The sequence below is a fragment of the Rhinoraja longicauda genome, chromosome 27 (assembly GCF_053455715.1).
Source record: "Rhinoraja longicauda isolate Sanriku21f chromosome 27, sRhiLon1.1, whole genome shotgun sequence".
NCBI classification, from domain to species: domain Eukaryota; kingdom Metazoa; phylum Chordata; class Chondrichthyes; order Rajiformes; family Arhynchobatidae; genus Rhinoraja; species Rhinoraja longicauda.
Window position 1 is genome coordinate 21031536 of NC_135979.1, and position 13122 is coordinate 21044657.

The 13122-nt window shown below is 41.5% G+C and overlaps 1 protein-coding gene across 2 annotated transcripts in view; it reads right to left on the minus strand.

Moving 5' to 3' along the window:
* The window catches only part of csmd2 (CUB and Sushi multiple domains 2), a 1532573-nt gene that overhangs the window by 475764 nt on the left and 1043687 nt on the right, over window positions 1–13122 (minus strand). For both annotated transcript variants that reach the window (XM_078423311.1, XM_078423310.1), the window contains one exon: window positions 4632–4756. In XM_078423311.1, coding sequence (XP_078279437.1) covers window positions 4632–4756 — 125 coding nt within the window. The remainder of the gene's footprint in view (window positions 1–4631; window positions 4757–13122) is intronic.

Consider the following 13122-nt stretch of genomic DNA (forward strand, 5'->3'; position numbering starts at 1 on the left):
GGTTTACACCAGCATCTGCAGTTCCTTCCAACATGAGGAAGTTAAATGAACTGGTAACAAGACTTTGGGTCCAGAAAAAAACCCAGAGATGAAGGAAGCTGAGAGAATGGAGAAAAGGCAGCTCAGCAGGGACAGAATAAGTGGTAAGAATTATTAAAAGTGGTGCAGATAAACTGGACCCCACTAACTTCACTGGATTGCATCATCAGCAAACTCAAATAATGGAAAAACAAAATTTAGATTCAACTGTTTTACAAAGTGCTGAGAAAAAATATATATTCCAGATGGGTCCTGGTGAAATAAATAAACTGGATAAAACGTATAATGCGTAGTTATCCATTGGAAGAACTGCCACAGAAACCCCCCAAATGGAAGTAACTGGAAAGGCCACTTTGCCAGTTGATCAAAGAGCTCTTGCAATATAGTCTCAATGAGTCCTAGTGACCAGGGAAGCAGAATGTTGTCATTTGGCCCATCGAGTCTGCTTTGCCATTCGATCATGGTTGATCTATTTTTCCCTCCCAACTCCATTATCCAGCCTTCTCCCCACAACCAGTGACATCCTTACTAATCAAGAAATTATCAATCTCTTCTTTAAAAATTCCCAGTGACTTGGCCTCCATAGCTGTCTATGGCAATGAATTCAACAGATTCTCCACCCTCTGGCTAAACAAATTCCTCCTCATCTCCATTCTAAATGTACGCCCTTTTATTTTGAGGTTGTGTCCTCTTGTCCTCGAGTCTCCCACTACTGGAAACATCCTCCCCACATCCACTCTATCTAGGCCTTTCATTATTCGGTAGGTTTCAATGAGATCCCCATCATCCTTCTAAGCTTCCCGCTAATCTTTGCCATATTAAATGCCTTCTCTTTTGCTTTTGTGCTGTCTTTGACTTCCTTTGTCAGCCATAGTTGCTTCATTCTCCTCTTAGTACATTTAATCTTCTTTGAGATTAAAAGATACTCATCGTCCCTATTACTGCCAGAAATTCCTGACTCCTGCAATTGCTGCTCCGCTGTCATTCCAGTTAGAGTCCCCTTCCAATCAACTTTAGTCAGCTCCTCCCTCATTTCTCTGATAGTTCCCTTTACTCAACAGTGATACTGATGCATCCGATTTCAGCTTCTCCTTCTTCAACTGCAGGTTGAACTCTATCATGCTATAATCTGCCTCTTTGGGTTCCTTCACCTCAAGCTCCCTATCAAATCTGGTTTATTGCACAACAAATACAGAATCGCTTTTATTCTCAGTGGACACATCCATTGGCTGCTTTAAGAAGCTATCTCATAGGCATTCTACAGATTCTTTCTCTTGGAATTCAGTGCCAACCTGGTTTTCTCCATCTGCCCCCTCATAACCATTGTAACTTTGCCTTTCCCATGTGCCTTTTCTATCTCCTGAAGTAATTTGTACCCTACATCCTGGCTGCTATTCGGAGGCCGCATTTGGTGTATTGCGTACAGTTTGTGGACGGCACGGTGGCGCAATGGTAGAGTTGCTGCCTTACAGAGACATGGTTCAATCCTGACTATGAGTGCGGCCTGTAAGGAGTTTTACATTCTCCCTGTGACCGTGTGTGTTTTCCCTGGGTGCTCCGGTTTCCTCCCACACTCGTACAGGGTTGTAGGTTAATTGACTTTGGTGACAATTGTAAATTGTCCCTACTGTGTAGGATAGTGCTAGTGTACGAGGATCGCAGGTCGGCGTGGACTCGGTGGGTCGAAGGGCCTGTTTTCACACTGTATCTAAACTAAAAATTTAGTTTAGTTTAGTTTAGAGATACACCGCGGAAACAGGCCCTGTGGCTTGAGTGTTTGCACTGACTAGCGATCCCCGCACATCCAGGTTCCATCCTGACCTCAGGTGCTGTCTGTGTGGAGTTTGCACTTTCCCCATGTGACTGTGTGGGTTTCCTCCAGATGCTCTAGTCTCCTCCCACATCCTAAAGGATTTATAGATTAAGTGGCTGCTGTAAATTGCCCCTAGGATGTCGAGTGTGGATGAGAATGTGTGAAATGGTGTGAACGGGTGACTGATGGTTGGCATAGACTTGGTGGGCTGTAAGGTTGTTTGCATGCTGCAAACTTAGAGTCTAAACTCTAAACTCTAACTTTGCAACACAACGTGAAAAGATAGTTTTGCCATCATTACTCCCACATGACCTGGCCAAATCTTCACAAGCCTAATCCTTGCTTCATACCAAATCTTCTCGATGTGAGAGAGAAATTTTTCAACCCACTAAGCTAGTAAATCTGAAGCTGATGTCAAATTTGAGCTTTGAATCCCCAAGTCAGAAGCACAACACTCCTGCATTTATAGTTGCAAACAGAATGATCCGTTAATGAGCAGATGATTCATTGTTTTGGATTTTGAAAACTAAAGTAGCCCTTATCTTCATACAGCATGGGGAGCTGACATTTGTATTAATTAATCACATTACGAGAACTTTCTTCAGGTGGATTATCCATCTCCTGCAAGCTTTTTAAATATTGAAAGCTTTGCTGTGGGAATAATTTGACTTTGCACTTCCTTTTGCAATGTGAAGATTTCTAGGAAACGTCTTGCTTTCGGGTGAAGGTTCCTGCTTATTAACACTCCAAGAATTACTCCCCATCTACATTCAGAATGAAAAGAAAATATTTTGAGCTCTCCATCCAAATCATGTGTGGATATTCTCAAAGCCGACAATCCATTCCTGAATACAAATACAAAAGCTCAGTGCTTCCCTCTCTGCTGTGCCACTGGGACAAACAGATTTGCTGTCTGTTCATATGTGATCATTGGCAATAGTACTTTACTTGGGGCCCCATGAGGTAGCGTTGCAATGTCAATAAATCATTAAAATATGTATCTGAAGATGCACTTCATTAATTATTTTTGAGCTGAAATATTGCTTTTACAGTGAAAAACATTTACGTCTTTAGATGAAAATTCAAATTATAGTATCTCAACCAAACGTTCAGAAGAAAAAGTGTTAACTGCCCTCCAACATATTGCTGAATCCACTGGTTACGCGGTAATAAATACAAAACAAAATGAAACTGCTAGAAATACTCAGCAGGTAAAGTCTGCATCCATGTAAAAAGAAACAGAGTCTATGATTCAGGATGAAGACCCTTCGAAAAGGTTTCAGTTCGAAAACAATGAAATACTTTGCTGATACTTTCCAAATGGTAAACTAAAAATTAAAAGTATCAAGTGCTCGCCTTAGCTCAGAAAAAAAGCACATCCATGTCTCAGTCGAGGTTATGAGTTCAAATCCCACAACACTAAACCTTTACAGCAATATGGAAGTATTGTTAACCACATCAATTGATAATATGGAGGAAACCTGAGAAATAATCATAGAAATGTACAGCACACATTGTCAGACTGACCATGATGCCAATCCGTGGTAAATGCATCCAAGTATCTGTCCAAACACTTTTTGAAGAACAGCTTCTTCCCCGCTGTCATCAAATTACTGGCCAGTCCTCTCATGAGCTAAGGGTGTAGTTCCAATCTCCCAACATGTCCCTTTCACTTTTTTTAATCTGGACTTTCTCTGCAGCTATAACACTCTAACACTCCAACACTATATTCTGCACTCTGGAATTTTTCTCTCTGCACTACCTGTATACTTGTGTGGAGCTTGATTGCGATCCTGTACTGTACTGTGTGGTTTGACTGGATAGCACACAAATAAAGTTTTTCATTGTATCTCAGTACATATGAAAATAATAAAACAATACCAAAACCAATACCAATGGACAGGGAAGGTTTAGAGACAAATGGTCCATATCTTGGTCGCTATAACGAGTTGGACCAAAGGGCCTGTTTCCATGCTGTATGATTCAATAACTGTTTGACTAATTATGCTAAGAGGATATAACGTGATTGATGAATTCGAGAACACTGCTTGTACCATGTGGGCCAAATTGGTAAAAACACGATTTCAAATAGGAACTGGAGAACTACTTGAAGGTTACTTTGGAAGTTGTCAAGCAGGAACAAAGCTGTCTTGGGGGAAAAAAACCATTGAGGGTAAAAAAAATGTTTCCAGGTAATCTCCCTGTCGTAATCAGACAGCATTGTCTCTTAAGAATATATCTGACAGTTTTACCACAGAGGGCCATTGAAAATAACAAGCAATTATTTCTATTGACACTTGGGCAATGACAATTGTTTTATAACCCGGTTGTCTATCATGCAAGGTTTCTTAGGAATGCAGCAATAGATCTCCCTGTATTCTATCAAAAATAAAATTGAAAATTAAAATCCCACCTTTGTGCATTGGTAAATTGCTGATGGCTAACATGTATGTCAAAAACAGTAAAATTAAATTTAAAAAAAACATACTGCCATAACATTTAATTACAGCTAATTAGCTGTGAAAAATACACTTTCTCAACTTGAAATTCTTGGCAGCTGCTGAAAGTAGAATCTTATCCGCAGTTACTCCATTATTGCCGCCCATCTACTTAAAATGATTAATTTTTCTCTCAGTCCCCATTCCTTCAATCATGCATTGATACGAAGGACACATCAATTCACAAAATTGAAGGGATGAGGAAGAATAATGGCTTGGAACAACTGTGAAGGTGAAAACGAGTCATCAGCTCAGACGGGCGACTGTCAGTGATTTCTCACCTCGGCAGAATGGTCTGTGATCGCTCCATGCGGCAAACATGTCAGTCACTCTCAGACAGGTGATGCTTTTGGACCCTTGCAACTCATAGCCTTCGTCACACGAGAACTGCACGCTGGAGCCCAGACTAGAAAGAGAAAGGGAAGCCGTCAGTTCTGCAGAACATAAAGCTTAAAAACATCGACGTGCAATTTCACCTCGGTCAGAGTACCGTAACATTATGTCCTCTGCTGGAAGGAAGGCTTCAATCATTCATAACATACAATTTCAAGACAGCCATTTTTAACGGTTTTTTTTTTGTCTGGGATACATTCTCATTAAAAATGACAGATGGACAGACTGAGGGATGAAGCAGTCTATTGTGCATCATGTGACAAAGTTGAGAAATTACTTTCAGCCCTCTTTCCTCTGCTTTGACCCAACAATGCACCTCAAATCTCATGGCTGTGGAAAGCACATGAGGATTGAGTGAGTGGCTGTTAATGTGCAGCAGCTTCATTATGATAGCCCAATGTTTCATTATTAGATTGGGTCGGTCAAACTCACTCAAGAGGCCACTCTCCGTCGCTCAGCATAGACAAAAGACAAACTCAGGAGCTGAGAAGGTAATCTGGGGGCAAATCAACTCAATTTTATCAACACAGAATAATCCAACTACCAGAGACTGCTCTACATTCAATATATATCTGATATATCAGACAGTGTCATAGAAACATATAAAAATAGGTGCAGGAGTAGGCCATTCAGCCCTTTGAGCCAGCACCGCCATTCAATATGACCATGGCTGATCATATAAAATCAGTACCTCGTTCCTGCTTTTTCCCCATATCCCTTGATTCCTTTAGCCCGAGGACCTAAATCTATCTTCAGTCAGTAAACCTTTCCACTCAACAAAAATTCATCAGATATAATCTTATAAGAAAACTCAATTACAGCCATGGTAGTGAGTTGCCATTTTGAACCATCATAGATAGGGAATTCAAGGTGTTTTCAAGATTGTACATTGAGGGAATGACGACAGGCTTTCATGTCAGAAAGGGGTGTGATTTGGAGGTGTTACTCATAGTGGATAAAAGGCAAATTCAGGAGCTGAGCGTAGCTAATCTGAAGGCAAATCAATTCAATTTTATCAACACATATCACTCCAACTACCAGAGACTGCTTTGCATTTAATATGTACCCGATATATCTGCCAAAACTCTAGATAGTTTCAGTTAGTAAACCTTTCCAATCAACAAATATTCTTCAGAAATAATCTTATTAGACAAACTCAGTTACGACGATGGTGGAGAGTTGCCATCATGAACCTTTATTGATAGTTTAATTTAGAGATACAGCGCGGAAACAGGCCCTTCGGCCCACCGAGTTCGCACCAACCAGCGATCCCCGCACATTAACACTCTCCTACTTACACTAGGGACAATTTACACATACACTTAACCTACATACTTGTACGTCTTTGGAGTGTGGAAGGAAACCGAAGATCTCGGAGAAAACCCACGCCGCCACGAGGAGAACGTACAAACTCCATACAGACAGCACCCGTAGTTGGGATCGAACCCGGGTCTCTGACGCTGCAAGTGTTGTAAGGTAACAAAACTCTACCCCTGCGCCACCGTGGCTGCCTAGTATTCGAGATTTATTCACGAGGCAAATTGAGGGAATAGTGACAGGTTTCCAAGTCAGAATGGTGTGTGACTTGGGGGTGATGCTTCTGCAAAGTGATTGATTTTCCTGTCTTTCCTGATGATGGACACACAGATTTGGGTGACACTCTCAAAAAGGCTTCATAGAACTGCAGTGAAGGACCTTATAGATGGTGCACACTACAGCAATGGTGCACTAACAACATGGGAACATGGAATAAACAGAGAGTCAAATATGTGGGCTACTTTGTCTTGTTTGGTGCTAAGTTTCTTGTGCTGCTGAAGCTGTGCAAGTCAAGCAACGGAGAGACTATTCTATTATGTTCCTAAGTTTTGGCCTATTGATTGTAGAAGAGCATTGAGGAACCAAGAGGTGAGTTGACCCATATTGGATGCCCAGGTTTTAACCAGTTGTGAAAGGCTAGCTTTCATTTGGCTGATGCATTTATGTGCCTGGTCAAAGGTGACTTACTAAAGTTGTCAGTGATTTAGCAATGGCAATGCCATTCAATATCAAGGTTTTTGGATTTGCCACTTTAGCTATATAGATTGGCTGGTTCTTAAGTGACAAATAATATTTATGTCTAGTATCAAACCAAATGGCCTGCTCAGTACACGTTGGACAGATCTGCTGAAATAGGAATAAAAATTCAGAACTTGCAATCATCAGTAAATATACACATTTCTGCCATAACAATAAAGTTAAATCATTAGTGAAGCATGGGAAGATTTATAAAAATAATATAATGAAGAACTGCTTCTGGGGCCACATCTCAACAGATACCAAATCACAGAACCTAGTACAGTACAGCACAAGTACTGGCTCTTTGGCTCACAATATCTGTGCCAAACAAGATGCCAAGACCAACTCTCATCTGCCTGCACATAATCCATATCCCTCCATTCCCACCCGATGGCAATCCAAAATTCTCTTAAATGCCACTATCATATCTGCCTCAATCACCATCCATGGCAGCACATTCCAGGTATTCAGCGCCCTCTCTGCAAAAAAACTTGGCTGCACATCTCCTTTAAATTTTGCCTCTATCACCTTAAACCTATGCCCTTTATTATTTGATTTTTCCATCCTTGGAAAAGCCTCCTCTAATCTGCACCTCCTGCAATTGTATACACTTGTCATGTCACCCCACAATCTACAGTGGGTCCAGTGATAACAATCCAACTGTTCAACCTCTCCCTGGAGCTAAAACCCCTAATTCAGGCATAATTCTGGTAAACCACCTCTGCACCCTTTCGAAAGCCTCCACATCCTTTCCATAATAAGGCAATCAGAGCTGCACACAATGCTCCAAATGTGGGTCAACCAATGTCCTATAAAGCTGCTTTACGATGCCCTGACTCTTACGCTCAATGCCCTGACCTATGAAAGCAAGCATACCATTTGCTGTCTTTACTGCTCTATCTACTTGTACGACCACTTTCAGGGAGTTATAGACGGACCCCAAAATCCCTCTGGACATCAATGCTGCTATGGGTCATACCATTCATTGCATATTTTCCCCTTACATTCTATCTCCCAAAGTGTGGCACCTCACACTTAGAAACATAGAAACATAGAAAATCGGTGCAGGAGGAGGCCATTTGGCTCTTCGAGCCAGCTCCGCCATTCATTGTGATCATGGCTGATCATCCACAATCAGTAACCTGTGCCTGCCATCTCCCCATATCCCTTGATTCCACTAGCCCATAGAGCTCTATCTAACTCTCTTTTAAATTCATCCAGTGAATTGGCCTCCACTGCCTTCTGTGGCAGAGAATTCCACAAATTCACAACTCTCTGGGTGAAAAAGTTTCTTCTCACCTCAGTTTTAAATATTGCCATTCCACCATAAGCCTCTGCCTTCTGTCAGTAAACCAGTTCTGAATTTCTATGGCCAAGTCATTGATAATCCCATACATCTCAAATCTTCTGGATCAGCCCACCATGGGGGGCCTAATCAAATGTCTTACTAAAATCCATGTAGACGACTTCCATCGACCTACTCGAAATCCATAATAAATCAATATTAATACTAGGAAACTAGACAATAAGATGCAAGTACGCAGTGCAAGCAAAACACATCTACAGTAGATTGTTAATGAAGATTGATTTTGGTTTGGATTGTGCAGTGTGGTTCAAAAGCCTGGTGGTTGATGGGAAGAAACTGTTCTTGAATCTGGAGGTCACATTTTTCAGGCTCGTGTACCTTCTTCCCGATGGGGTAGGAGGGAGTGAGGTGTGATCATGGCCAGGGAGGTGTGGGTCTATCATGATAATTGCTGCCTTTCTGTAGATCTCCTTGATGATTCAAGAGAGAGTTCGATATAGCTCTGAGGGCTAATGGAAACAAGGGATATGGGGAGAAAGCAGGAACGGGGTACTGATTTTGGATGATCAGCCATGATCATATTGAATGGTGGTGCTGGCTCGAATGGTCGAATGGCCTACTCCTGCACCTATTTACTATGTTTCTATCTATCTATTAGGAAATCAATATCCGCGTGGACTGGGCAATGTTCACCATTTTCTGCAGCCTCCTTTGTTCCTGGGCATTTAAGTTTCACCAGGCCATTATGCAACCAGACACTGCATACCTGTAGAAGTTCAACAGTCTATTCAGAGACAAGCTGAATCTCCTCAATTTTCGAAGAAGGAAGAGGCATTGACAATCTTTGGTCCTTACTAAGGCATTGATATGCATCACAACCAACCTCTCAAAGCACTTCATCATCACTGACGTTAGTGCCAGTGGTCAGTAGTCATTGAGGCACGTCCTTGCTTTTCTCTGGCACTGGTATTAGAGATGCCATTTTGAAGCAGTAGGAACCTCGGACCTTAGTAATGAGAGGTTGAAGATCTTCTCAAAAACTCCAGCCAGTTGATCTGTGCAAGTTTTAAGAACGTAGGTCAGATACATCATTGGGATCAAATGCTTTCATGGGTTCACGCTTCAGAAGGACTTTCTTACATCGGCCTCAGAGACAGTGTTGTCAGGGGCTATGAGGAGTCCTGAGTAAATACATTGATGTTCTTCCTTTCAAAGTGAGCATAGAAAGCATTGAGCTCGCCTGAGGATGATGCATTGCTGTCACTTGAGCTACTTGGTTTCCCCTTATAGGACATAATAACATGCAAGCCCTGTCACAGCTGCCCACAGTCTACATATGGTCCTTCAGTTTAAACTGATAGTGTCTCTTCATTTTCTTGATGGCCTTCTTGAGGTCATACTTGGATTTCTTATAAGAGCCTGTGGGCCTTCTTCGAAGCCTTTGTAATGAGGGAGCTGCAGTGGGGTGTGATCTCCCATTACTGCCGCCAGTTATGTTGGGTGGTTAAACATTTGGCTTCTTTGAACTGGCGAGAAGCCCATAACTGTGGTCATGCAGTGAAACTCATCCACAATAAGCCCCTAATCACTGTTACAGTTCATCCAGAGGGTTCAGTTTTCAGATCCAGACCTTCCTCCCCCCCCCCCCAAGAAGGCTATCTGCATAGATAACCGTGTGATTGACCAAATTTTTGAAGGTTGCAATTCCAATTTCTGAGAAAGGAGTTGGCGGTAAGGAAAAGCCTCATATCATCAGATATTTTGACAGGGTGTGAAAGTCAGAGGAATTGACTCTGTGACTCCAATAGTGACAATCGGAAATTGGAAAGGCCTTGTGTTTATAATGAGTCAGTGTGGGAGTCAGGACACAGGTGTACATAGCAGAGCCACAAAGACCACTTAAAGCAACCAAAGTACAGATTCATAGTTTCTAGTAATGTTCCGACTGTTTTAACTATTGTGGCCACTGATTAGAACCATTGGATTATTTGGTAAATTTTATGTGGACAGTTTTGTGCTCAGAGGTGAGACAAAGAAAATGGCATGTAATAAAATGCGATTTATTCACAAAATGCTGGAGTAACTCAGCAGGTCAGGCAGCATCTCAGGAGAGAAGGAATGGGTGACGTTTCGGGTCAAGACCTGCTGAGTTACTCCAGCATTTTGCAAATAAATGTAATAAAATGCAATCGTTGGCATGAAGAACATTACTTTGTAGCTACAAGTGTAGACCAGGATGAGAGGCCTGGGGTTTACAAGGGGACGTGCTCCAAGGAGTTACATGTAACTGAATTGGATATTTCAGTAAAGATGAGGGTAAAGAGTATATTGAACAATGGGCTCAAGAAATGACTGAGTCATAAGAGGTTGAATTTATAACTGTTTATTCTGGTTAATTAATTGAACAAGTCTATCTGTGTAAATAGCTTAAGTGAATAGGTTCACTGATTGTGTCGGTTTATTTTCTTTTACCAGGAGAACCAGTGTGGTGCATATGTATGCAGGGTAATTTTAAGACGTGGTTTGCATCACATGCTGTGACTCTGATACCTTGTTTACCCTGACACTACCATTAGTTGAGAGTTACTGCCTTTATAATAATGGTGTTCAGTTTATGGCTCTATCTCAATCTATTTGCTTGTGCTTCCAGCCACACACACAAAAAAAAACAGGCACAACAGAGGCTAAATGAGGCCAAGTCGCCACTGACACTTCATCGTTCAAACTGAGGGTGCTGTGGCTTAGGGAGAGGCACCTCCATATCCAGGCCAAGTGGATAAAGTAATGGGATCTTGAATAGAGACTGAAGCCTCAGATTAATGACCATCTATGAAACCAACATGCTACAGATGTGATCTGGTTTAAGCAAACACAGTGGGAGAGACCAGAGTAACAACATTTTCTAATTAAAATGCATCTTACTGCTTCCCAAATAGAAACTTAACATTTAAATTTGTTAATAGACTCATGTTTAATTAGAAGCATTCCAGATGTAATCTTTTAATCTCGTCAGAAAAAGTAAAACTTCATCCCCGTGTTACAGTGCACACTCTGAACTTTATTTTTAATACAAAATAAAATTTTCTATCATGTGTTCTAGTTATAAATAGAACTATCAATCAGGAATAGCCCGTGGTGATGTGTTTCATCTTGATAATATGGTGGCACACATGCCCTCTCTCAACTTTACATTCCACAATTCCCACAAAGGATGCACTATTTAGAACCTTTCATGAAAGCACTCTATTACCTTGTGCAGCTAAGTGAAAATTGTACAGATTCGCATGTCAGAATTCAAGAAGATATATTGAATGAAGGACTGGGTTTCAAATTGAAGTTGAAAACCTATGCAAATAGACCACAAAGAATCCATATTTAAACGTGAGCTTGTATAGATGGTAAAAGCTAGATTTCTATTTAATTCTGGCCATTATTTTAATATTCAAGTAATATTTTCCTCTTCATCGTGTGTGGGAGAGTTGGGAGAGGTACACAAGGAATGCTGGTAAATTATCCAACCTTTCCCACAGACATCCACATTTCCTGCCCCTGATCAATCGTTTGTCGGCACTGGGCTTGTGAACACCTGAGTCTAGAAGAATGAGGGGGACCTCACTGAAATGTACCGAATAGTGAAAGGCTTGGATAGTGTGGATGTGGAGAGGATGTTTCCACTAGTGGGAGAGTCCAGGACAAGAGGTCATAGCCTCAGAATTAAAGGACGTTCCATTCGGAAGATGAGGAGGAATTTCTTTAGTTAGAGGGTGGTGAATCTGTGTAATTCCTTGTCACAGAAGGTCATGGAGGTCAAGTCAATGGATATTTCTAAGGCAGAGATAGATAGATTCTTGATCAGTATGGGTGTCAGGGGTTATGGGGAGAAGGCAGGAGAATGGGGTTAGGAGGGAGAGATAGATCATCCATGATTGAATGGCGGAGTAGATTTGATGGGCCGAATGTCCCAATTCTGCTCCCATCACTTATGACCTTAATCTATCCACTGAAAGATGACTAATATCACATTATTGCCAGCACTTAGTGAAACTGCATAAATCTTTGTGCTCCAAGATTACAGCACCAAACAATCACATGATTAAGTTTAATTCCCTTCCATTCTGAATTGCTTCAGTTTTGGGACCAAAAGCCAGTCTGGTTCTGGTTCCTTTGCTGAAATCACAGTTTAATCATTCCAGGGAGTGACCCTTTCACATTACATTTACTGCAGCTGCTGATCTTGACAAGTCTCTCCTCTCTGTTCCCAGTTGCAAACAGATGCTCTCAGCAAATAAACAGATAACAAAATGTATAACCCTCCAAAATGTGCCAACATTCAGTTGAAACTTTAAACTGAGGCCTCATTATCTCTTTCAGGTGTACCAAATGGACCTCATGGGGAATTTTGAAGAAACGCAGGGATGTAATCCTGGTACCTTGGCTCCAATTTATCCCTCAGCCAACACTATAAATTGTGTTGGCCATTATTTGCATCTATTTTATTTATACAGTCTGACTAGGCACTAATTGACATACGTTTTGCCTATGTTAAATTGAGTGACAACATTTCAATTGAATTTCAGTGACTGTGAAATGGTCACAATGGAAAAGGAACTATGAAAACCACTTGTGCAGGAAAGAACTGCAGATGCTGGTTTAAATCGAAGGTAGACACAAAATGCTGGAGTAACTCAGCGAGACAGGCAGCATCTCTGGAGAGAAGGAATGGGCGACGTTTCGGGTCGAGACCCTTCAGACTGATGTCAGGGGAGTGGGCGGGACAAAGATTGAATTCTATCTTTATCCTGCCCACTCCCCTGACATCAGTCTGAAGGGCCTCGACCCGAAAAGTCACCCATTCCTTCTCTCCAGAGATGCTGCCTGTCCTGCTGAGTTACTTCAGCATTTTGTCTACCTATGAAAACAACCTTTTCCTTTTCAGTTTTGTCTTTAAAAGTCCGAGTACTTTTGTGAGCTTCTCTGAGCAACTTTTTGTTTCCAATCCTTTGATAATTTGCCCAATG